The sequence below is a fragment of the Tinamus guttatus genome, unplaced genomic scaffold, assembly GCF_059628265.1.
Source record: "Tinamus guttatus ecotype Peru unplaced genomic scaffold, ASM5962826v1 Tinamus_guttatus_pri_ptg001636l, whole genome shotgun sequence".
NCBI classification, from domain to species: domain Eukaryota; kingdom Metazoa; phylum Chordata; class Aves; order Tinamiformes; family Tinamidae; genus Tinamus; species Tinamus guttatus.
The window spans coordinates 1-23713 of record NW_028290170.1 but is presented as its reverse complement, the minus strand read 5'-3'; the positions used below and the strand labels follow the sequence as shown (position 1 = coordinate 23713).

Below are 23713 nucleotides of genomic sequence, written 5' to 3'. Positions count from 1 at the left end.
TTGATCACCCGGACGCCTGGGCCCCGTGATCACCCTTGATCACCTCTTCCTGACATCACCCAGACACCGGGACCCCTTGATCACCCGGACGCCTGGGCCCCGTGATCAGCCGGGCACCGGGACCCCTTGATCGCCTGGACGCCTGGGCCCCTTGATTGCCTGGACGCCTGGGCCCCTTCCTGGCATCCTCCTGGAGTCCCTTTCCTGGCATCGTCCAGACGCCTGGGCCCCTTTGTCACCCGGATGCTGGGACCCCTTGATCACCCGGACGCCTGGGCCCCTTCGGTACCCAGACACCTGGGCCCCGTGATCACCCGGACGCCGGGGCCCCTTCCTGGCATCCTCCTGGAGTCCCTTTCCTGGCATCGCCCGGACGCCGGGGCCCCTTGTTCCCCCATCCCCCCCTTCGCGAGGGGCACCCGGACGCCGGGGCCCTCTTGGAGGGGGGGTCACCCGGGGGGGGGGGTTTATGTCCTTGGGTTTTAATAAAATCATGGTGGAAATTGGAGCCCTGGTGGCCTCTGCGGGGGGGGGGGCCCGGACGCCTGGGCCCCTTTTGGGGGGGGGGGGTGTCTGCTCGTCCCCCCCGTGGGAGGGGAAAGGGGGCGTCGCCCAAGTGTGGGGGGGTTGATGGCTGGGGGGGGGGCGGCCCGCCCCCCCGAGGCTGCTGGCCAATGGGGGAATTAGGGCGGCGGGCGCCGCCAATGGGCGTGGAGGAGGCGGGGCCGGCGGCGAGGGCGGGGTGAGAGTAGGAGCCGGGGAAGGGGCGGGGCCGGGCGGAGAGGGCGGGGTAAAAGAGGAGGAGCAGCCAATGGCGGCGCGGGAGGGGCGGGGCCGGGGTGGGGTAAGACGAGGAACAGCCGGAGAGGGGCGGGGCCTGGCGGTGAGGGCGGGGCAAGAGAGCAGGAGCAGCCAATGGCGCGGCGGGAGGGGCGGGGCAAGGGGGCGGGGCGGGGCCGCGCTCCCCCGCCGCCCAATCAGCGCGCGGCGCCGCCGCTCGGCCAATAGCGGCGCAGGCTCCGCCCCCCCCCGCGCGCGGGCGCGCGCCGTCGCCGTGGCAACCGCGGCCCCGCCCCCTTCCCGGCCTCGCGCTGGGGGGGGGGGTGGGTGGTGAGGCGGTGGGCGGGGCGCGGCTGGCGGAAGTCCCTCCCGCCGCCCAATGGCGGGGCGGAAGCGGGGCGGAAGCGGGCGCGCGGCGCGGCGGGGTCAGAGGGCGCCGCTGTTGATGTTGACACGGGGGCCGCCGCGCTACGGGAGCCGCCGAGGGCCGCGAGACCTCGGCGAGCGCCAGCCTCGGCGGCGGCGGCGGCGGCGGCGCGGCCCTCCCCGCCGCCCGTAGCCGCCCGGTACCGGGGCGGGGAGGCGGGCCGCGGGGGGGGGGGGGGGTCCATGCGGCCGCCGCCATGACGATCCTCCCCAAGAAGAAACCGGAGGGGGACCCTGGCGGCGCCGACAACGAGCCGGGGCCCAGCGGCTGCGCGGCCGCCGCCGCCGCCTCGGAGGCCTCGGGCGGCCCCGGCGGCCCCGCTCTGGGCGGCCCGCGGCCCCGCGCGTCGCCGCCGCCGCCGCTGCGGGCCTGGGGGGGCCTCCCCGCGGCCTCGGCGGCCTCCGCGGCGGGCGGCGGCCCCGGCGGCCCCGGCGGCGGCCCCGGCTCGGCCGTGGCGGGCGGCGAGGGCGGCCTGCTGGGCCTGGAGGCCATGGCGGAGCCGCGCGCGCTCGTGGCGCCCGCCGGGCCCGCGCTCAGCAAGCGGCGGCGCCGCGGGGGGACCGGCGGCTCCGCCGGCACCGGAGGAGGAGGAGGAGGCGGAGGGGGGGGCCGGCAGCCCCGGCGGCGCCGAGGACGGGGGAGGCGGCGGCGGCTACAACAGCGAGGACGAGTACGAGGCGGCGCGGGTGGAGCTGGACCCGGCGGCCGCGGAGCAGGTGCGGGGGACACGGGGGGACGGGGGGACACGGGGACACGAGAGGGGACATAGGGGGGGACATGGGGGACACGGGAGGGGGACATGGGGACATAGAGGGACACGGGGGGGGGACATGGGGACACGGCGGGGGGGGACACGGGGACACGGGGGGACATGGGGGGGGACATAGGGGACACGGGGGACACGGGGACGCGAGAGGGGACATGGGGGGGGACATGGGGGGGGACATAGGGGACACCAGGGGGGACATGGGGACATGGGGGGACATGGGGACACGGCAGGGGGTCACAGAGGGGGGACATAGGCGACACGGAGGGGATATAGGGGACATGGGGGACACCAGGGGAACATGGGGACACGGGGGGGACATAGGGGACATGGGGGGACATGGGGGGATTAAGGGACTTCGGGGGGGGATGTAGGGGACAGCAGGGGGGACAGAGGGGACACTGAGGGGGACACGGGAGGGGGACAGGGGGACGTGGGGGGGGTTAAGGGGTGCTGGGGGGACATAGGGGACACCAGGGGACATGGGAGGGGACATAGGGGGCATGGGGGGGGGTTAAGGGACGTCGGGGGGGATGTAGGGGACGTGAGGGGGGGGGTTAAGGGACATCCAGGGGGACAGAGGGGACACCGGAGGGGACGGAGGAGACATAGGGGCCATGGGAGGGGTTAAGGGATGTTGTGGGGGGCATAGAGGACATCATGGGGATATGGGAGTGGGACATGGGGGGGTTAAGGGATGTAGGGGACACCAGGGGGGACAGAGGGGACACTGAGGGGGACACGGGGGGGGGACTTGGGGACATGGGGGGGATTAAGGGACATTGGGGGGGACGTAGGGGACACCAGGGGGGACAGAGGGGACACGGGAGTGGGACACGGGGGGGACATGGGACATTGGGGGGGGTTGAGGGACGCTGGGGGGGACGTAGGGGACACCAGGGGGACGTGGGGACACAGGAGGGGACATAGGGAACATAGGGGGGCGGAGGGGACACGGAAGGGGGTTTAAGGGATGTTGGGGGGGACACTGAAGGGGACAGGGGGGACATAGGGACATGGGAGGGACATGGGGACGTGGGGGGGACATAGGGGACACTGAGGGGGGTGGGGGACACGGGAGGGGACGTGTGGGACACGGGAGGGGACATAGGGGACACCGGGGGGGCAGAGGCGACACAGGGAGGGGGTTTAAGGGATGTTGGGGGGACAGGGGGGACATGGGGACATGGGGGGGGACATAGGGGACACTGAGGGGGGGACATGAGGACACAAGAGGGGACATGCGGACACGGAAGAGGACATGGGGAACACCGGGGGGGGATGGAGGTGACGCAGGGGGGACATTGGGGACACCAGGGGGGACGGAGGGGACGCAGGGAAGGGTTAAGGGACGCTGAGGGGGGACGTGGGGACACAGCAGGGGACATGAGGACACGGGGGGGGTGTGGGGACACGGGAGGGGGACATAGGGGACACCGGGGGAATGGAGGTGACGCAGGGAGGGGGTTTAAGGGACGCTGGGGGGATATAGGGGACAGTGAGGGGGACACGGGAGGGGACGTGGGGACACAGGGGGGGACATGGGGGGGACATAGGGGACACCAAGGGGGACAGAGGTGACACAGGGAGGGGGTTAAGGAACGGTGTGGGGGATGTAGGGGACACTGGGGGGGATGTGGGGACACGGGGGGGGACATGGGAATATGGGAGGGGACATAGGGGACACAGGAGGGGATGTGGGGACATGGGAGGGGTCATAGGGGACACCCAGGGGGATGGAGGGGACACCGGGGGGGGACACGGAGGGGACATAGGGCGCACCGGGGGGGCAGAGCTGATTCAGAAGGGGATTAAGGGACGCTGGGGGGACACACGTGACACAGGGGGGGACATGGGGACATAGGAGATGTGGGGGGGGGGCGTTAAGGGGGCAGCAGGGGGGACATAGGGGACGCCGGGGGGGGGGAGGAGGCGACTTGGGGGGCGACATGGGGACACCAGGAGGGGACATGGGGACACGGGAGGGGACGTGGGGACATGGGAGGGGACACCGGGGGGGTGTAGGCGTCACGGGGGGGGGGGTTAAGGGATACTGGGGGTGACATAGGGGACACGGGGGGGGGGGAACGTTGGGACACGGCGGGGGACATAGGGGGACATCGGGGGGGACAGAGGTGATGCAGAGGAGAGTTAAGGGATACTGAGAGGGATGTAGGGGACACTGAGGGGGACAGAGGGGCACAGGAGGGACATGGGAGGGGACATAGGGGACACTGTGGGGGGGGGTCTAAGGGACAAGAGGGGGGTGTAGGAGATACTGGGGGGGGGACGTGGGGGGGCGTTATGGGACATGGAGGGGGCACGGACCCCCCCCCCCCCCCCCCCCCACCCCCCCCCCCCCCCGGACACCAGGGCCCCCCCCCCCAGCCACCCTGGGCCCCCCCCCCCCGGACGCCGGGGCCCCCCCGGACACCCTGGGCCTCCCCCCAGGACACCAGGGCCCCCCCAGACTCCTGGGGCCCCTCCTGGATGCTGGACCCCCCCCCCCCCCCCCCCCCCCCGGCCACCCTGGGGCCCCCCCCCCGGACGCCGGGGCCCCCCCGGACACCAGGGCTCCCCTGGACACCCTGGGCCCCCCCCCCCGGACACCAGGGCCCCCCCGGACACCAGGGCCCCCCCCGGACACCTTGGGGCCCCCTGGACACCCTGGGGCCCCCCCCCCGGACACCCTGGCCCCCCCCCGGCCACCAGGGCCCCCCCGGCCACCCTGCCCACCCCCCCGGACGCCGGGGCCCCCGCGGATCCTGGCGCTGTCTCCAGCAGGAGCACCGGTTCGAGAAGGCCCTGCGGGACAAGAAGGGCTTCATCATCAAGCGCATGAAGGAGGACGGCGCCTGCCTCTTCCGCGCCGTGGGTGAGCGTCCTGTCACCGCGCGTCACCCCCGCGTCACCCCGTGTCACCCCATGTCACCACGGGTCACCCCCTGCCACCCCATGGCACCCGCGCAACCCCCTTTGTCACCCCTTCTCAGTTCCCATTCTGCGTCAGCTGTTGTCATGCTCCCTTGTCACCCTCTGTCACCCATGTCACCCTCTGGCACGTGTCACCCCCCCATCACCCCCTGGCACCCCCTGTCACTTCCTGTCACCGCACAACCTGCCTTGTCACCCCTTCTCAGTTCCCACCCTCTGCCACCCCATGTCACCGCACAACCCCCTTTGTCACCCCTTCTCAGTTCCCATTCTCTTCAGCTGTTGTCACGCCCCCTTGTCACCCTCTGTCACCCCGTATCACCCCCTGTCAACCTCTGTCACCCCATGTCACCTCCTGTCACATGTCACCCCCTGCCACCCCATGTCACTGCACAGCCCCCTTTGTCACCCCTTCTCAGTTCCCACCCCCCGTCACCCCCACCACCGTCACCCTGTCACCCCGTGTCACTCTCTGTCACCCCATGTCACCTCCTACCACCTTGTGTCACCTTGTGTCACCCCTTGCCACCCCCCGTCACCCTCTGTCACCCCGTGTCACCCTCTGTCACCCCATGTCACCCCCTGCCACCCCATCACCCTGTGTCACTCTGCCACCTTCTGTCACCCCGTCACCTCCTGTCACCCGCTGCCACCCTGTGTCACCCCGTGCCACCCCCTGTCACCACACAACCCCCCTTGTCACCCTTTCTCAGTTCCCGTCCCCCCCACGCCCCCTTGTCACCCCATGTCACCCCTTGTCACCCCTTTTCCATTCCCATCCCCCATCAGCTGTTGTCACCCCCATTTTGTCACCCCTTCTCAGTTCCCACCCCCGTCAGCTCTTGTCACTCCCCCTGTCACCCCCCTTGTCACCCTCTGTCACCCCTTGTCACCCCTTCTCAGTTCCCACCCCTTGTCACCACGCAACACCCCTTGTCACCCCCCCTTGTCACCCTTTGTCACCACACAACACCCCTTGTCACCCCCCTTGTCACTCCACACCCCTTCTTGTCCCTCCTTCTCAGTTTCCACCCCCTTTGTCACCCCCTGTGTCACCTCCCCGTCACCCATTCTCAGTTCCCAGCCCCCTTGTCACCCCATGTCACCCCTTGTCACCCCACACCTCCCTTGTCACCCCTTCTCAGTTCCCACCCCCATCAGCTCTTGTCACCCCCCTTGTCACCTCCCATCTCCCTTTGTCACCCTTTGTCATCCCCCTGCCCCCCCTTTGTCACCCTGTGTGCCACCCCCTTTTGTCACTCTCTGTCCCCTCTCATCACGCTCGTGTCACTGTCTTGTCACTTCCTCTCTTGTCACCCCCCCATGGGTCACTGGGGAGCTATAGGGGGCACGGGGGGGGATATAGGGGACACTGGGGGGTGTGGGGGGCACCAGGGGACATAGGGGACACGGGGGGGACATGGTAGGGGCAGTGGGGGGGATATGGGGGACATTGGGGACCTATAGGTGACGTAGGGGGGATATAAAAGGGCATCGCGGGGGTATAGAACGCAGTGAGCACCTATAGGGGACATGGGGTGGGTATAGGGGACACATAGGGGACATTGAGGAGGATGTGGGGGACACCAGGGGATGTAGAAGACCCTGGTGGGGACATAGGGGACGTATAGGGGACATTAGGGGACATAGAAGGACTTGGGCGGGGCATAGAGAACTTTGGAGGACATAGAAGACGCTGCGGGGGGGGCATAGGGGACATATAGGGGACATTGGGGGACATAGAAGACCTTGGGGGGGTATAGGGCACATATAGGGGACATTGGGGGACATGTAAGTTTTTGGCTGGGTGTATAGGGAACATACAGGGGACATATAGAGGACATTGGGGGGCATAGAAGAGCCAGGGGAGACCATAGGGGACGTGTAGGGGACGCTGGGGGACATGGAAGATCCTGGGTGGGGGCATAGGGGACATATAGGGGACATTGCGGGACATAGAAGACCTGGGGGGGGTATAGGGGACATATAGGGGACATTGCGGGACATAGAAGACCCTGGGGAGGCCGTAGGGGACGTGTAGGGGATTTTGGGGGACATAGAAGATTCTGGTGAGGGGCATAGGGGACATTGGGGGACATGGAATACCCTGGGGGGGCATAGGGGACGTTGGGGGGGCCATAAGGGCTATAGGGGACGCCTGGGGGGGGTGAAGGGGACTCGGGGAGGCCATAGGGGACACGGGGGACCTGACCCCCCCCGTTGTCCCCCCGCTGTCCCCGATGTCCCCGTTGGCAGCGGACCAGGTGTACGGGGACCAGGACATGCATGAGGTGGTGCGCAAGCACTGCATGGACTACCTGGTGAGGGTCCCCGCGCGTCCCCCGCGTGTCCCCTGCCACCGCCGGGTCACCCGGGGTCACACCGTGTCCCTCGGGGTCCCCTCGTGTCCCCTGGGGTCCCACCGTGTCCCCCGGGGGTCTCAGCGTGTCCTCTGGGGTCACCTCGTGTCCCCTGGGGTCCCCCCATGTCCCCTGGGGTCCTCTGCCACCCCCTGTGTCCCCTGGGGTCCCCCCTGTGTCCCCTGGGGTCCCCCTGTGTCCCCTGGGGTCCCACCATGTCCCCTGGGGTCCTCTGTCAGGTTATGTCCCCTTTAGGGTCCGTCCCCCACCATGTCCCTTTAGGGTCCCCTGGGGTCCCCCCATGTCCCCTGGGGTCCTCTGCCACCCCTTGTGTCCCCTGGGGTCCCACCATGTCCCCTGGGGTTCCCTGTCAGGTTATGTCCCCTTTAGGGTCCCCCCCCCCGTGTCCTCCTTAGGGTTCCCCCTCCATGTCCCTTTAGGGTCCCCTGGGGTCCCCCCATGTCCCCTGGGGTCACCTCGTGTCCCCTGGGGTCCTCTGCCACCCCCTGTGTCCCCTGGGGTCCTCCCATGTCCCCTGGGGTCCCCCTGTGTCCCCTGGGGTCCCACCATGTCCCCTGGGGTCCTCTGCCACCCCCTGTGTCCCCTGGGGGTGCCACCATGTCCCCTGGGGTCTCCCTGTGTCCCCTGGGGTCACCTCATGTCCCCTGGGGTCCTCTGTCAGGTTGTGTCCCCTTTAGGGTCCGTCCCCCACCATGTCCCTTTAGGGTCCCCTGGGGTCACCTCGTGTCCCCTGGTGTCCTCTGTTACCCCCTGTGTCCCCTGGGGTTCCCCTGTGTCCCCTGGGGTCCCACCATGTCCCCTGGGGTCCCCTGTCAGGTTATGTCCCCTTTAGGGTCCTCCCCCGGTGTCCTCTTTAGGGTTCCCGCTCCATGTACCTTTAGGGTCCCCTGGGGTCCCACCATGTCCCCTGGGGTCCCCCTGTGTCCCTTGGGGTCCCCTGTCAGGTTGTGTTCTCTTTAGGCTCCCCGCCATGTCCCTTTAGGGTCCCCATGGGTCCCCCCATGTCCCCATGGTGTCCCACATGTCCCCTGACGTCCCCTGTGAGCTTGTGTCCCCATGGGGTCCTCCGTGTCCCTATGGGTCTCCCCATGTCCCCATGGGGTCCCCCGTGTCCCCTTGTGTCCCCTGAGATCCCCTGTGAGCTTGTGTCCCCATGGGGTCCCCTATGTCCCTATGGGTCTCCCCATGTCCCTCAGGGCTCCCGTGCCACCTCATGTCCCCCCTGTCCCCCGCTGTCCCCCAGGTCCCCTCCGTGTCCCCAGGGCTCCCTCCGCGCCACCAACTCCCCCTTCCCCTCCATCCCCTGCGTGTCCCCGTGTGTCCCCGCGTGTCCCCGCGTGTCCCCGTGCCCACGCGGGTGTCCCCGGTGTCCCCAGATGAAGAACGCCGACTACTTCTCCAACTACGTCACCGAGGACTTTGCCACCTACATCAGCCGCAAGCGCAAGAGCACCTGCCACGGCAACCACATCGAGATGCAGGCCATGGCCGAGCTGTACAACCGGCCCGTGGAGGTGTACCAGTACGGCACCGGTGCGTGGGGACACCTGGGGACACGTGGGGACACTTGGGGACATGGTGGGGACATGTTGGGGACAGCTAGGATACACAGGGACACAATGGGGAGCCGTTAGGTGGTGAGGACAGGCCATGGCCGAGCTGTACAACCGGCCCGTGGAGGTGTACCAGTACGGCACCGGTGCATGGGGACACCTGGGGACACGTGGGGACATGGTGGGGACACGTGGGGACATGGTGGGGACACATAGGGACATGGTGGGATACACAGGGACACGATGGGGAGCCGTGGGGTGTTGAGGACAGGCCATGGCCGAGCTGTACAACCGGCCCGTGGAGGTGTACCAGTACGGCACCGGTGCGTGGGGACACCGGGGGACACGTGGGGACACATGGGGACATGGTGGGGACACGTGGGGATACGGTGGGGACACATGGGGACGTGGTGGGATCAGCTGGGTGATGGAGGGAGGCCATGGCTGAGCTGTAGAGCCGGCCCGTGGAGGTGTACCAGTATGGTACCGGTGCGTGGGGACACCTGGGACACGTGGGGACAGCTGGGGACACGTGGGGACATGTTGGGGACAGCTGGGATACACAGGGATACGCAGGGACACGATGGGGAGCCGTGGGGTGGTGAGGACAGGCCATGGCCGAGCTGTACAACCGGCCCGTGGAGGTGTACCAGTATGGTACCGGTGCGTGGGGACACCTGGGGACACGTGGGGGACACCTGGGACACGTGGGGATACGGTGGGGACACACAGGGACATGGTGGGATACACAGGGACACGATGGGGAGCCGTGGGGTGTTGAGGACAGGCCATGGCCGAGCTGTACAACCGGCCCGTGGAGGTGTACCAGTACGGCACCGGTGCGTGGGGACACCTGGGGACACGTGGGGACATGGTGGGGACAGCTGGGACACATGGGGATATGTGGGGACATGTAGGGACATGGTGAGGACACTTGGGGACATGGTGGAGACACTTGGGGACAGCTGGGAGGAAGATGGAGACACCTGGGATCAAGGGGTGATGGAGAAAGGAGATGGGGACACGGGTGGGGACATTGGGGTGGTGGAAGGAGGAGGTGGGGACACCGGGGCCATGCAGGGACACAGGGATGAGATGGGGACACTGGAGCAGAGCAGGAGGTGGTCATGGCCACCATGGTCCATGGGATGACGGGGAACGGGATGGGGACAGTTGGGACATTCCGGGGGGTGGAGGGAGGAGATGGGGACACCTGGGATCCATGGGGTGGCAGTGAGAAGAGATGGGGACACCAGGGCCATGTGGGGACACAGGGACGAGATGGGGACATTGGAGCGGAGGAGGAGATGGCCATGATCCATGGGATGATGAGGAAGGAGATGGGGACATTGGGGATCCATGAGGTGGCAATGGGAAGAGATAGGGACACCAGGGCCATGTGGGGATACAGGGACAAGATTGGGACATCGAGGAGGAGGTGGCCATGGCCACCATGGGCCATGGGATGATGAGGAAGGACATGGGGACACCTGGGATCCATGGGGTAGCAGTGGGACGAGATGAGGACACCAGGGCCATGTGGGGACACAGGGACGAGATGGGGACATCGGGGATCCATGGGGTGGCAATGGGAAGAGATGGGGACACCAGGGCCATGTGGAGACACAGGGACGAGATGGGGACATCAGGGATCCATGGGGTGACAGTGGGAAGAGATGGGGACACCAGGGCCATGTGGGGACACAGGGACGAGATGGGGACATTGGAGCGGAGGAGGAGGTGGCCATGGCCACCATGGTCCATGGGATGATGGGGAAGGATATGGGGACACTTGGGGTCCATGGGGCGATGGGAGAAGACGCTGCGTCCCCCATGCTGTCCCCGTGGTGCCCCCCGCGGTGTCCCCGCGGTGTCCCCACGGTGTCCCCGCGCTGTCCCCGCGCAGAGCCCATCAACACGTTCCACGGCATCCAGCACAACGAGGACGAGCCCATCCGCGTGAGCTACCACCGCAACATCCACTACAACTCCGTGGTGAACCCCAACAAGGCCACCATCGGCGTGGGCCTGGGGCTGCCCTCCTTCAAGCCAGGGGTCAGTCACCCGCGGGGACGCTGGGGACGCGGCCAGGGGACCCTGGGGGATTCTATGGGGCTGGTGGCCACCATGGAGTGGCTTTGGTGGCTCCTATGGGGTTCTGGAATGAGCTTGGTGGCCTCCATCCATGTGGCCCTGATGGTCCCTATGGGGCCCTGGGCATCCTAGGTGGCCCCTATGGGGCTGTTGGCCCCCATGGGGTGGCCTTGGTGGCTCTTATGGGGGTTCTGGAATGACCTTGGTGGCCCCCATGGGGCCCTAGTGGCCCCTATGGGGACCTGGGGCATCCTAGGTGGCCCCTATGGGACTCGTGGCCACCCTAGGGGGAGCTCTGGTGGCCCCCATAGGGTGGCCTTGGTGGCTCCTATGGGGCTGGGGCTGCCCTCCTTCAAGCCGGGGGTCAGTTACCCATGGGGACGCTGGGGACGCAGCCGGGGGACCTGGGGGCTTCTGTGGGGCTGGTGGCCACCATGGGGACCTGGGGTGGCTCTGGTGGCCCCTATGGGGCCCTGGTGGCCCCTATGGGAACCTGGGGCATCCTAGGTGGCCCCTATGGGGCTGGTAACCCCCATGGGGTGGTCTTGGTGGCTCTTATGGGACTCTGGAATGAGCTTGGTGGCCCCCATGGGGCCCTGGGGTGGCCCTGGTGGCCCCTATGGGGACCTGGGGCATCCTAGGTGGCCCCTATGGGGCTGGTGGCCCCCATAGGGTGAACTTGGTGGCCCCTATGGGGCCCTGGGATGTCCTTGGTGGCCCCCATGGGGCCATGGGGTGGCCCTGGTAGCCCCTATGGGGACCTGGGGCATCCTAGGTGGCCTCTATGGGGCTGGTGGCCACCATGCGGTGACCTTGGTGGCCCCTATGGGGACCTGGGGTGGCTCCGGTGGCCCCTATGGGGCTGGTGACCCCCATGGGGTGGCCTTGGTGGCCCCTATGGGGCCCTGGTGGCCGCCCTGGGGAGCTGTCCTGGTGCTGGGGGCGTGGCCTGGCTGAGGGGGCGGGGCGTTCCCTGGAGGGGTGGGTGCCATGTTGGCCCCGCCCCCCAGCTGGAAGCCCTGCCCCCGGGGGAGGGCCCCAGAGAGGGGCGGGGCTTAGCTGCTTGGGGCGTGGCCCGTCTGAGCAAAGGGGGTGGGGTGAGAGGCGTGGCTTGGGGGTGTTTTGTGTGGGTGTGGCCTACCCTGGCCCCTCCCCCTCATCCACCAGGCCCAACCCAAGGGCTCTGTGTGTGTGTGGGGGGCTATTCAGGGGGGCGTGGCCTGATGTAGGGGGTGTGTCTTGATCTCGGGGGTGTGGCACTGTCTGGCTCCACCCCCTCCTTCCCCAGCCAAACGCGACTCCTAGGGGTCTGCGGGGGGGGAGGGGGCGGGGGACAGATTTGGGGGCGTGGCCTTGAATAGTGGGCGTGCTCAGGCCAGAGGGTGTGGCCTGCTGGGGGGCGGGTTCCTACTTCGCTCCACCCCCTCCCTCCCCCAGCAGCCCTAACCCAAGGACCCTGTGTGCTCATTAAGGGGGGGGTGGGTTTGGGGGCGTGGCCTGGAATAGGGGGTGTGTCCCCACCCAAGGGGCGTGAGATGCTGGAAGGGGGCGTGTCCCCACCTGGCTCCACCCCCTCCCTCCCCCAGCAGCCCCAACCCAAGGACCCTCCGTGTTTATTATGGGGGGGTGGGGACATTTTTGGGGGCGTGGTCTGGAATGGGGGCGTGTCCACGGCTGGCTCCACCCCCTCCCTTCCCCAGCAGCCCAGGACCCTCCGTGTTTATTATGGGGGGGGTGTTGCCTGAGGGGCATGTCCCAGGGGGCGGGGACACTTTGGGGGCGTGGTCTGGAATGGGGGGCGTGTCCCCAGCTGGCTCCACCCCCTCCCTCCCCCAGCAGCCCCAACCCCAGAACCCTCCATGTTTATTATGAGCAGGGGGGGTGTTGCCTGAGGGGCATGCCCAGGGGGCGGGGCGTTCCCAGGGGGCGTGGCGTGCCCGGGGGGCGTGCCCCGCAGCGGGGGCGTGGTCACCGAGGCCCCGCCCCCTAGCTGGCGGAGCAGTCGCTCATGAAGAGCGCCATCAAGACGTCGGAGGAGTCGTGGATCGAGCAGCAGATGCTGGAGGACAAGAAGAGGGCCACCGACTGGGAGGCCACCAACGAGGCCATCGAGGAGCAGGTGGCCCGCGAGTCCTACCTGCAGTGGCTGCGCGACCAGGAGAAGCAGGCGCGCCAGGTGGGGCGGCGCGTGTCACCTCCCCGTGTCACCCTTGGGGGTCTTGTCACCTCCATGTGTCACCATCGGGGTCCCTGTCACCTCCCTGTGTCACCTTTGGGGGGCCCTGTCACCTCCATGTGTCCCCATCGGGGTCCTTGTCACCTCCCTGTGTCTGCATCAGGGTCCCTGTCACCTCCTTGTGTCACCCTTGGGGGGCCCTGTCACCTCCCTGTGTCCCTATCAGGGTCCTTATCACATTAATGTCCCCTCCGCGGGGTCCCTGTCACCTCCCCGTGTCACCCTTGGGGGGTCCTGTCACCTCCATGTGTCCCCATCGGGGTCCTTGTCACCTCCCTGTGTCTGCATCAGGGTCCCTGTCACCTCCTTGTGTCACCCTTGGGGGGCCCTGTCACCTCCCTGTGTCCCTATCAGGGTCCTTATCACATTAATGTCCCCTCCCCGGGGTCCCTGTCACCTCCCTGTGTCACCCTTGGGGGTCCTGTCACCTCCATGTGTCACCATCGGGGTCCCTGTCACCTCCCCGTGTCACCCTTGGGGGGTCCTGTCACCTCCATGTGTCACCATCGGGGTTCCTGTCACCTCCCTGTGTCTGCATCAGGGTCCCTGTCACCTCCTTGTGTCACCCTTGGGGGGCCCTGTCACCTCCCTGTGTCACCCTTGGGGGGTCCTGTCACCTCCATGTGTCACCATCGGGGTCCTTGTCACCTCCCTGTGTCTGCATCAGGGTCCCTGTCACCTCCTTGTGTCACGCTTGGGGGGCCCTGTCACCTCCCTGTGTCCCTATCAGGGTCCTTATCACATTAATGTCCCCTCCCCGGGGTCCCTGTCACCTCCCTGTGTCACCCTTGGGGGTCCTGTCACCTCCATGTGTCACCATCGGGGTCCCTGTCACCTCCCCGTGTCACCCTTGGGGGGTCCTGTCACCTCCATGTGTCCCCATCGGGGTCCTTGTCACCTCCCTGTGTCTGCATCAGGGTCCCTGTCACCTCCTTGTGTCACCCTTGGGGGGCCCTGTCACCTCCCTGTGTCCCTATCAGGGTCCTTATCACATTAATGTCCCCTCCCCGGGGTCCCTGTCACCTCCCTGTGTCACCCTTGGGGGTCTTGTCACCTCCATGTGTCACCATCGGGGTCCCTGTCACCTCCCCGTGTCACCCTTGGGGGGGTCCTGTCACCTCCATGTGTCCCCATCGGGGTCCTTGTCACCTCCCTGTGTCTGCATCAGGGTCCCTGTCACCTCCCCGTGTCACCCTTGGGGGGCCCTGTCACCTCCCTGTGTCCCTATCAGGGTCCTTATCACATTAATGTCCCCTCCCCGGGGTCCCTGTCACCTCCTTGTGTCACCCTTGGGGGGCCCTGTCACCTCCCTGTGTCCCTATCAGGGTCCTTATCACATTAATGTCCCCTTCCCGGGGTCACTGTCACCTCCCTGTGTCACCCTTGGGGGTCCTGTCACCTCCATGTGTCCCCATCGGGGTCCTTGTCACCTCCCTGTGTCTGCATCAGGGTCCCTGTCACCTCCTTGTGTCACCCTTGGGGGGCCCTGTCACCTCCCTGTGTCCCTATCAGGGTCCTTATCACATTAATGTCCCCTCCCCGGGGTCCCTGTCACCTCCCTGTGTCACCCTCGGGGGTCCTGTCACCTCCATGTGTCACCATCGGGGTCCCTGTCACCTCCCCGTGTCACCCTTGGGGGGTCCTGTCACCTCCATGTGTCCCCATCGGGGTCCTTGTCACCTCCCTGTGTCTGCATCAGGGTCCCTGTCACTTCCCTGTGTCACCCTTGGGGGGCCCTGTCACCTCCATGTGTCCCCATCGGGGTCCTTGTCACCTCCCTCTGTCATCCTTGGGGGTCTTGTCACCTCTCTGTGTCCCCATCGGGGTCCTTATCACATTCATGTCCCCTCCCCAGGGTCCCTGTCACCTCCCTGTGTCCCCGTCGGGGTCCCTGTCACCTCCGCGTGTCACCTTTGTGGGGGTCTTCTCACCTTCTTGTGTCCCCATTGGGGTCTCTGTCACCTTCATGTCCTCTCCCTGGGGTCCCTGTCATCTCCCTTGTCCCCCCGTGGGGTCCCTGTCACCTCCCTGGGTCTGCACCACGGTCCCTGTCACCTCTGGGTCCCCACCCCGGGGTCCTTGTCACCTGCATGTGTCACCCTTGGGGGGTCCTGTCACCTCCCTGTGTCTCCCCCGGGGTCCTTGTCACCTGTGTGTGTCACCCTTGGGGTCCCTGTCACCTCCTTGGGTCTGCGCCAGGGTCCCTGTCACCTCCCTGTGTCCCCATCGGGGTCCCTGTCACCTCCGTGTGTCACCCTTGGGGGATCCTGTCACCTCTGTGTGTCACCATCGGGGTTCCTGTCACCTCCGCATGTCCTCCCCTGGGGTCCTGTCACCTCCCTGTGTCCCCATGAGGGTCCCTGTCACCTTCATGTCCCCTCCCTGGGGTCCCTGTCACCTCCCTGGGTCACCCTTGAGGGTCCTGTCACCTCCATGTGTCACCCTTGGGGTCCCTGTCACCTCCCTGGGTCTGCACCAGGGTCCCTGTCACCTCCTTGTGTCCCCATCAGGGTCCCTGTCACCTTCATGTCCCCTCCCTGGGGTCCCTGTCACCTGCATGTGTCACCCTTGAGGGGTCCTGTCACCTCCCTGTGTCACCATTGAGGTCCCTGTCGCGTCCCTGTGTCACCCCTGGGGGGTCCTGTCACCTCCTGGTGTCCCCATCAGGGTCCCTGTCACCCTCGGGTCCCCTCCCCGGGGTCCTTGTCACCTCCCTGTGTCACCCTTGGGGGTCCTGTCACCTCCCTGTGTCACCCTTGAGGGGTCCTGTTACCTCCCTGTGTCCCCATCGGGGTCCCTGTCACCTCCCTGTGTCACCATTGGGGTCCCTGTCGCCTCCGCGTGTCACCCTTGGGGGGTCCTCTCACCTTCTTGTGTCCCCATTGGGGTCTCTGTCACCTTCATGTCCCCTCCCCGGGGTCCCTGTCACTTCCCTGTGTCACCCTTCGGGGGTCCTATCACCTCCCTGTGTCCCCATCAGGGTCCCTGTCACCTCCCTGTGTCCCCCCGTGAGGTCCCTGTCACCTCCCTGGGTCTGCACCAGGGTCCCTGTCACCTCCTTGTGTCACCCTTGGGGGGCCCTGTCACCTCCCTGTGTCCCTATCAGGGTCCTTATCACATTAATGTCCCCTCCCCGGGGTCCCTGTCACCTCCCTGTGTCACCCTTGGGGGGTCCTGTCACCTCCATGTGTCCCCATCGGGGTCCTTGTCACCTCCCTGTGTCTGCATCAGGGTCCCTGTCACCTCCTTGTGTCACCCTTGGGGGGCCCTGTCACCTCCCTGTGTCACCTTTGGGGGGCCCTGTCACCTCCATGTGTCCCCATCGGGGTCCTTGTCACCTCTCTGTGTCCCCATCGGGGTCCTTATCACATTCATGTCCCCTCCCCAGGGTCCCTGTCACCTCCCTGTGTCCCCGTCGGGGTCCCTGTCACCTCCGCGTGTCACCTTTGGGGGGTCCTCTCACCTTCTTGTGTCCCCATTGGGGTCTCTGTCACCTTCATGTCCTCTCCCTGGGGTCCCTGTCATCTCCCTTGTCCCCCCGTGGGGTCCCTGTCACCTCCCTGGGTCTGCACCACGGTCCCTGTCACCTCTGGGTCCCCACCCCGGGGTCCTTGTCACCTGCATGTGTCACCCTTGGGGGGTCCTGTCACCTCCCTGTGTCTCCCCCGGGGTCCTTGTCACCTGCATGTGTCACCCTTGGGGGATCCTGTCACCTCTGTGTGTCACCATCGGGGTTCCTGTCACCTCCACATGTCCTCCCCTGGGGTCCTGTCACCTCCCTGTGTCCCCATGAGGGTCCCTGTCACCTTCATGTCCCCTCCCTGGGGTCCCTGTCACCTCCCTGGGTCACCCTTGAGGGTCCTGTCACCTCCATGTGTCACCCTTGCGGTCCCTGTCACCTCCCTGGGTCTGCACCAGGGTCCCTGTCACCTTCTTGTGTCCCCATCAGGGTCCCTGTCACCTTCATGTCCCCTCCCTGGGGTCCCTGTCACCTGCATGTGTCACCCTTGAGGGGTCCTGTCACCTCCCTGTGTCACCATTGAGGTCCCTGTCACCTCCCTGTGTCACCCCTGGGGGGTCCTGTCACCTCCTGGTGTCCCCATCAGGGTCCCTGTCACCCTCGGGTCCCCTCCCCGGGGTCCTTGTCACCTCCCTGTGTCACCCTTGGGGGTCCTGTCACCTCCCTGTGTCACCCTTGAGGGGTCCTGTTACCTCCCTGTGTCCCCATCGGGGTCCCTGTCACCTCCCTGTGTCACCATTGGGGTCCCTGTCGCCTCCGCGTGTCACCCTTGGGGGGTCCTCTCACCTTCTTGTGTCCCCATTGGGGTCTCTGTCACCTTCATGTCCCCTCCCCGGGGTCCCTGTCACCTCCCTGTGTCACCCTTCGGGGGTCCTATCACCTCCATGTGTCCCCATCAGGGTCCCTGTCACCTCCCCGTGTCACCCTTGTGAGGTCCCTGTCACCTCCCTGGGTCTGCACCAGGGTCCCTGTCACCTCTGCGTCCCCACCCAGGGGTCCTTGTCACCTCCACGTGTCACCCTTGGGGGGGATCCTGTCACCTACCTGTGTCCCCCCGTGGGGTCCCTGTCACCTCTGTGTGTCACCATCAGGGTCCCTGTCACCTCCCTGGGTCTGCACCAGGGTCCCTGTCACCTCTGGGTCCCCTCCCTGGGGTCCCTGTCACTTTCATGTCCCCCCTTGGTGTCCCTGTCACCTCCATGTGTCACCCTTGGGGACCCTGTCACCTCCCTGTGTCCCCCCCCGGGGTCCCTGTCACTTTCATGTCCCCTCGTGGGGTCCCTGTCACCTCCGTGTGTCACCCTTGGGGGCCCTGTCACCTCCTTGGGTCTGCACTGGGGTCCCTGTCACCTCTGGGTCCCCTCCCCGGGATCCTTGTCACCTGCATGTGTCACCCTTGGGGGCCCTGTCACCTCCCTGTGTCCCCTCTGGGGTCCTTGTCACCTTCATGTCCCCTCCAGGGTCCCATTCGCCTCCCTGTGCCACCCTTGGGGTCCCTGTCACATTCATGTCCCCTTCCTGGGGTCCCAGTCTCCTCTGTGTGTCACCCCTGGGGACCCTGTCACTTCCATGTGTCCCTCTCGGTGTCCCTGTCACCTCCCTGTGTCCCCACTGGGGTCCTTGTCACCTTCATGTCCCGCCTTGGGGTCCCTGTCACCTCCCTGTGCCCCCCCCCCACCCTGGGGGCCCTGTCACCCCCACATGTCCCCTCTGGGCCCTGTCACCTCCTTGGGTCCCCTCTGGGGGTCCTGTCACCTGTCTGCTCCTGAAATGTCCCCGTGGTGCCCCATGTCCCCTGTCCCCATGTCCCCTGTCCCCGCAGCCCCGCACGGCCAGCGCCACCTGCAGTGTCCCCGCGTGTCCCCATGTCCCTCTATGTCCCCATGTCCCCCCATGTCCCCCAATGTCCCTAATGTCCCCTATGTCCCCGCAGCTCCGCAAGGCCAGCGCCACCTGCAGTGTCCCCATGTCCCCCCATGTCCCCCATGTCCCCTCATGTCCCCAATGTCCCCCATGTCCCCGCAGCCCCGCAAGGCCAGCGCCACCTGCAGTGTCCCCATGTCCCCCCATGTCCCCCCATGTCCCCAATGTCCCTCTAATGTCCCCAATGTCCCCGCAGCCCCGCAAGGCCAGCGCCACCTGCAGTGTCCCCGTGTCCCCCCATGTCCCCAATGTCCCCCTAATGTCCCCAATGTCCCCGCAGCCCCGCAAGGCCAGCGCCACCTGCAGTGTCCCCATGTCCCCCCATGTCCCCCCATGTCCCCAATGTCCCTCTAATGTCCCCGCAGCCCCGCAAGGCCAGCGCCACCTGCAGTGTCCCCGTGTGTCCCCATGTCCCCCCATGTCCCCAATGTCCCCAATGTCCCCGCAGCCCCGCAAGGCCAGCGCCACCTGCAGTGTCCCCGTGTGTCCCCCCATGTCCCCCATGTCCCCCCATGTCCCTCCAATGTCCCCAATGTCCCCCGTGTCCCCGCAGCCCCGCAAGGCCAGCGCCACCTGCAGTGTCCCCATGTCCCCCCATGTCCCCCCATGTCTCCCCATGTCCCCGTGTCCCCAATGTCCCTCTAATGTCCCCCGTGTCCCCGCAGCCCCGCAAGGCCAGCGCCACCTGCAGTGTCCCCATGTCCCCCAATGTCCCCATGTCCCCCCATGTCCCCAATGTCCCCAATGTCCCTCTAATGTCCCCCGTGTCCCCGCAGCCCCGCAAGGCCAGCGCCACCTGCAGTGTCCCCATGTCCCCCCATGTCCCCCCATGTCCCCCCATGTCCCCCCATGTCCCCCGATGTCCCCAATGTCCCCCTAATGTCCCCAATGTCCCCGCAGCCCCGCAAGGCCAGCGCCACCTGCAGTGTCCCCGTGTGTCCCCATGTCCCCCCATGTCCCCCATGTCCCCCAATGTCCCCCCATGTCCCCCTAATGTCCCCAATGTCCCCGCAGCCCCGCAAGGCCAGCACCACCTGCAGTGTCCCCGCTCGATGGGGGTGTCTCGATGTCCCCATGTGTCCCCATGTCCCTCCAATGTCCCTCTAATGTCCCCAATGTCCCCGCAGCCCCGCAAGGCCAGCGCCACCTGCAGTGTCCCCGTGTCCCCATGTCCCCAATGTCCCCCATGTCCCCAATGTCCCCAATGTCCCTCTAATGTCCCCAATGTCCCCGCAGCCCCGCAAGGCCAGCGCCACCTGCAGTGTTCCCATGTCTCCAATGTCCCCAATGTCCCTCTAATGTCCCCAATGTCCCCGCAGCCCCGCAAGGCCAGCGCCACCTGCAGTGTCCCCATGTCCCCAATGTCCCCAATGTCCCTCTAATGTCCCCCGTGTCCCCGCAGCCCCGCAAGGCCAGCGCCACCTGCAGTGTCCCCATGTCCCCCCATGTCCCCAATGTCCCCAATGTCCCTCTAATGTCCCCCGTGTCCCCGCAGCCCCGCAAGGCCAGCGCCACCTGCAGTGTCCCCGTGTCCCCCCATGTCCCCCAATGTCCCCCCATGTCCCCCAATGTCCCCAATGTCCCTCTAATGTCCCCAATGTCCCCGCAGCCCCGCAAGGCCAGCGCCACCTGCAGTGTCCCCATGTCCCCCCATGTCCCCCCATGTCCCCCAATGTCCCCAATGTCCCCCAATGTCCCCAATGTCCCTCTAATGTCCCCAATGTCCCCGCAGCCCTGCAAGGCCAGCGCCACCTGCAGTGTCCCCATGTCCCCCCATGTCCCCCCATGTCCCCCAATGTCCCCAATGTCCCCCTAATGTCCCCAATGTCCCCGCAGCCCCGCAAGGCCAGCGCCACCTGCAGTGTCCCCGTGTCCCCATGTCCCCCCATGTCCCCCATGTCCCCAATGTCCCCAATGTCCCCAATGTCCCCCTAATGTCCCCAATGTCCCCGCAGCCCCGCAAGGCCAGCGCCACCTGCAGTGTCCCCGTGTCCCCATGTCCCCCCATGTCCCCCATGTCCCCAATGTCCCCAATGTCCCCAATGTCCCCCTAATGTCCCCAATGTCCCCGCAGCCCCGCAAGGCCAGCGCCACCTGCAGTGTCCCCGTGTCCCCCCATGTCCCCCCATGTCCCCCCATGTCTCCAATGTCCCCAATGTCCCCAATGTCCCCCAATGTCCCTCTAATGTCCCCGCAGCCCCGCAAGGCCAGCGCCACCTGCAGTGTCCCCGCGTCCCCCCATGTCCCCCCATGTCCCCCCATGTCCCCCAATGTCCCCAATGTCCCCAATGTCCCCCAATGTCCCTCTAATGTCCCCCGTGTCCCCGCAGCCCCGCAAGGCCAGCACCACCTGCAGTGTCCCCGTGTGTCCCCATGTCCCCCAATGTCCCCAATGTCCCCAATGTCCCCAATGTCCCCCTAATGTCCCCCGTGTCCCCGCAGCCCCGCAAGGCCAGCGCCACCTGCAGTGTCCCCATGTCCCCAATGTCCCCCTAATGTCCCCCGTGTCCCCGCAGCCCCGCAAGGCCAGCGCCACCTGCAGTGTCCCCATGTCCCCCCATGTCCCCCAATGTCCCCAATGTCCCCCTAATGTCCCCCGTGTCCCCGCAGCCCCGCAAGGCCAGCGCCACCTGCAGTGTCCCCTTGTCCCCCCATGTCCCCAATGTCCCCAATGTCCCCCTAATGTCTCCCATGTCCCCGCAGCCCCGCAAGGCCAGCGCCACCTGCAGTGTCCCCGTGTGTCCCCATGTCCCCCCATGTCCCCCAATGTCCCCAATGTCCCTCTAATGTCCCCAATGTCCCCGCAGCCCCGCAAGGCCAGCGCCACCTGCAGTGTCCCTGTGTTCCCATGTCCCCCCATGTCCCCAATGTCCCCAATGTCCCCAATGTCCCCCTAATGTCCCCAATGTCCCCGCAGCCCCGCAAGGCCAGCGCCACCTGCAGTGTCCCCATGTCCCCCCATGTCCCCCAATGTCCCCAATGTCCCCAATGTCCCCCTAATGTCCCCAATGTCCCCGCAGCCCCGCAAGGCCAGCGCCACCTGCAGCTCCGCGACGGCGGCGGCGGCCGGGGGGGGCGGGGCCCTGGAGGAGCGCAGCGGCCGCTCGCCCCGCCCCCGCAGCGCCGCCCCCTCCCCCGAGCGCCCCCCCGGGCTCCACCCCGAGGCGGCCCCGCCCCCCGCGCCCGCCGCCCCCCCGCCCGGGAAACCCCCCTCGCCCTGCGCCCCAGGTGGGGGGGGCAAGGGGGGGCAAAGGGGGGGGGTCCCCAAGGGGGGATTTGGGGGGCGGGGGGGGGGGAATGGGGGGCCCCAAGGGGGGTATTGGGGAATTGGGGGGCCCCAAAGGGGGGATATGGGGAGATGGGGGGGCCCCAAGGGGGGATTGGGGGACCCCAAGGGGGGATATGGGGAGATGGGGGGCCCCAAGGGGGGATTTGGGGTATGGGGGGGCCCAAGGGGGGATTGGGGGGCCCCAAGGGGGGTATGGGGGAATTGGGGGGGCCCAAAGGGGGGATATGGGGAGATGGGGGGCCCCAAGGGGGGATTGGGGGACCCCAAGGGGGATATGGGGAGCTGGGGGGAAGATGGGGGGTCTCAAGGTGGGATTTGGGGGGCTGGGGGGGTGAATGGGGGTCCCCAAAGGGGGATATGGGGGACCCGAGGGGGGATATGGGGGTCCCCAAGGGGGGTATTGGGGTATGGGGGGGCCCAAGGGGGGATTGGGGGGCCCCAAGGAGGGATATGGGGGTGCCCATCGGGGGATATGGGGGGCTGAGGGGGGAGATAGGGGTCCCCAAGGGGGGTATGGGGGAATTGGGGGGCCCCAAAGGGGGGATATGGGGAGATGGGGGGCCCCAAGGGGGGATTTGGGGGGCTGGGGGGGGAATTGGGGGGCCCCAGGGGGGGTATGGGGGAATTGCGGGGCCCAAGGGGGGATATGGGGAGATGGGGGGCCCCAAGGGGGATATGGGGGTGCCCATCGGGGGATATGGGGGGCTGAGGGGGGAGATGGGGGTCCCAAGGGGGGATACGGGGAGATGGGGGTCCCCCAGGGGGTGATTGGGGGACCCCGAGGGGGGATTGGGAAATTGGGGGGTCCCGAGTGGAGATTGGGGGTGCCCTAGGGGGGATTGGGGGGGCTGGGGGGGGGAATGGGGGGCCCCAAGGGGGGTATGGGGGAATTGGAGGGCCCAAGGGGGGATATGGGGAGATGGGGGTCCCCAAGGGGGGATTGGGGGGCCCCAAAGTGGGGAGATGGGGGGCCCCAAGGGGGGTATGGGGGAATTGGGGGGCCCCAAAGGGGGGATATGGGGGGCTGGGGGGAAGATGGGGGGCCTCAAGAGGGAATTGGGGGACCCTGAGGGGGGGATTGGGGGTCCCCAAGGGGGGAGACGGGGTGGGGGAGTCCCCAGGGGGGAATATGGGGGGCTGGGGGGGAAGATGGGGGTCCCCCAGGGGGGTATTGGGGAATTGGGGGGCCGCAAGGGGGAATTGGGGCCCGAAAGGGGGGGGGGCATGGGGGGGCCCCACGGGGGGGAATTGGGGCCCGAAAGGGGGGGGGGCATGGGGGGGCCCCACGGGGGGGACATAGCAGGGTCCCAAAGAGGGGCATGGGGGGTCCCAAAGGGGGGGTCTAGGAGCCTGAAAGGGGGGGGGGCCATGGGGGGTCCCACGGGGGGGCATGAGGGGTCCCAAAAAGGGGACATGGGGGGTCCCACGGGGGGAGGTCCCACGGGGGGGACATGGCGGGTCCCACGGGGGGGGGGTCCCGTGGGGGGGACATGGGGGTCCCGAAGGGGGGGGTCCCATGGAGGGGACATGGGGGATCACAAAGGGGGGACATGGGGGGGTCCCACGGGGGGGTCCCACGGTGGGGGTCATGGGGGGTCCCAAAGGGGGGACATGGGGGTCCCATGAGGGGGGTCCCACGGGGGGGTCCCACAGGGGGGACATGGGGGTCCCACAGGGGGGTCCCACAGGGGGTACATGGGGTCCCATGGGGGGGTCCCAAAGGGGGTGCATGGGGGGTCCCACGGTGGGGGTCATGGGGGGTCCCAAAGGGGGGACATGGGGGTCCCATGAGGGGGGTCCCACGGGGGGG

The 23713-nt window shown here is 67.3% G+C and overlaps 1 protein-coding gene across 1 annotated transcript; it reads left to right on the top strand.

Annotated features, from left to right (window-relative positions):
* Positions 1-1822: 1822 nt before the first annotated feature.
* LOC148590173 (OTU domain-containing protein 5-A-like) lies at positions 1823-21842 on the top strand (the record flags this gene model as incomplete). The annotated part of the gene is made up of 7 exons (XM_088539394.1): positions 1823-1923; positions 4755-4848; positions 7164-7228; positions 8665-8821; positions 10748-10896; positions 12926-13111; positions 21635-21842. Coding segments are annotated over exons 2-7 (802 nt in total), but the record flags the coding sequence as incomplete, so codon positions are not given.
* Between the last annotated feature and the right edge of the window lie 1871 nt (positions 21843-23713).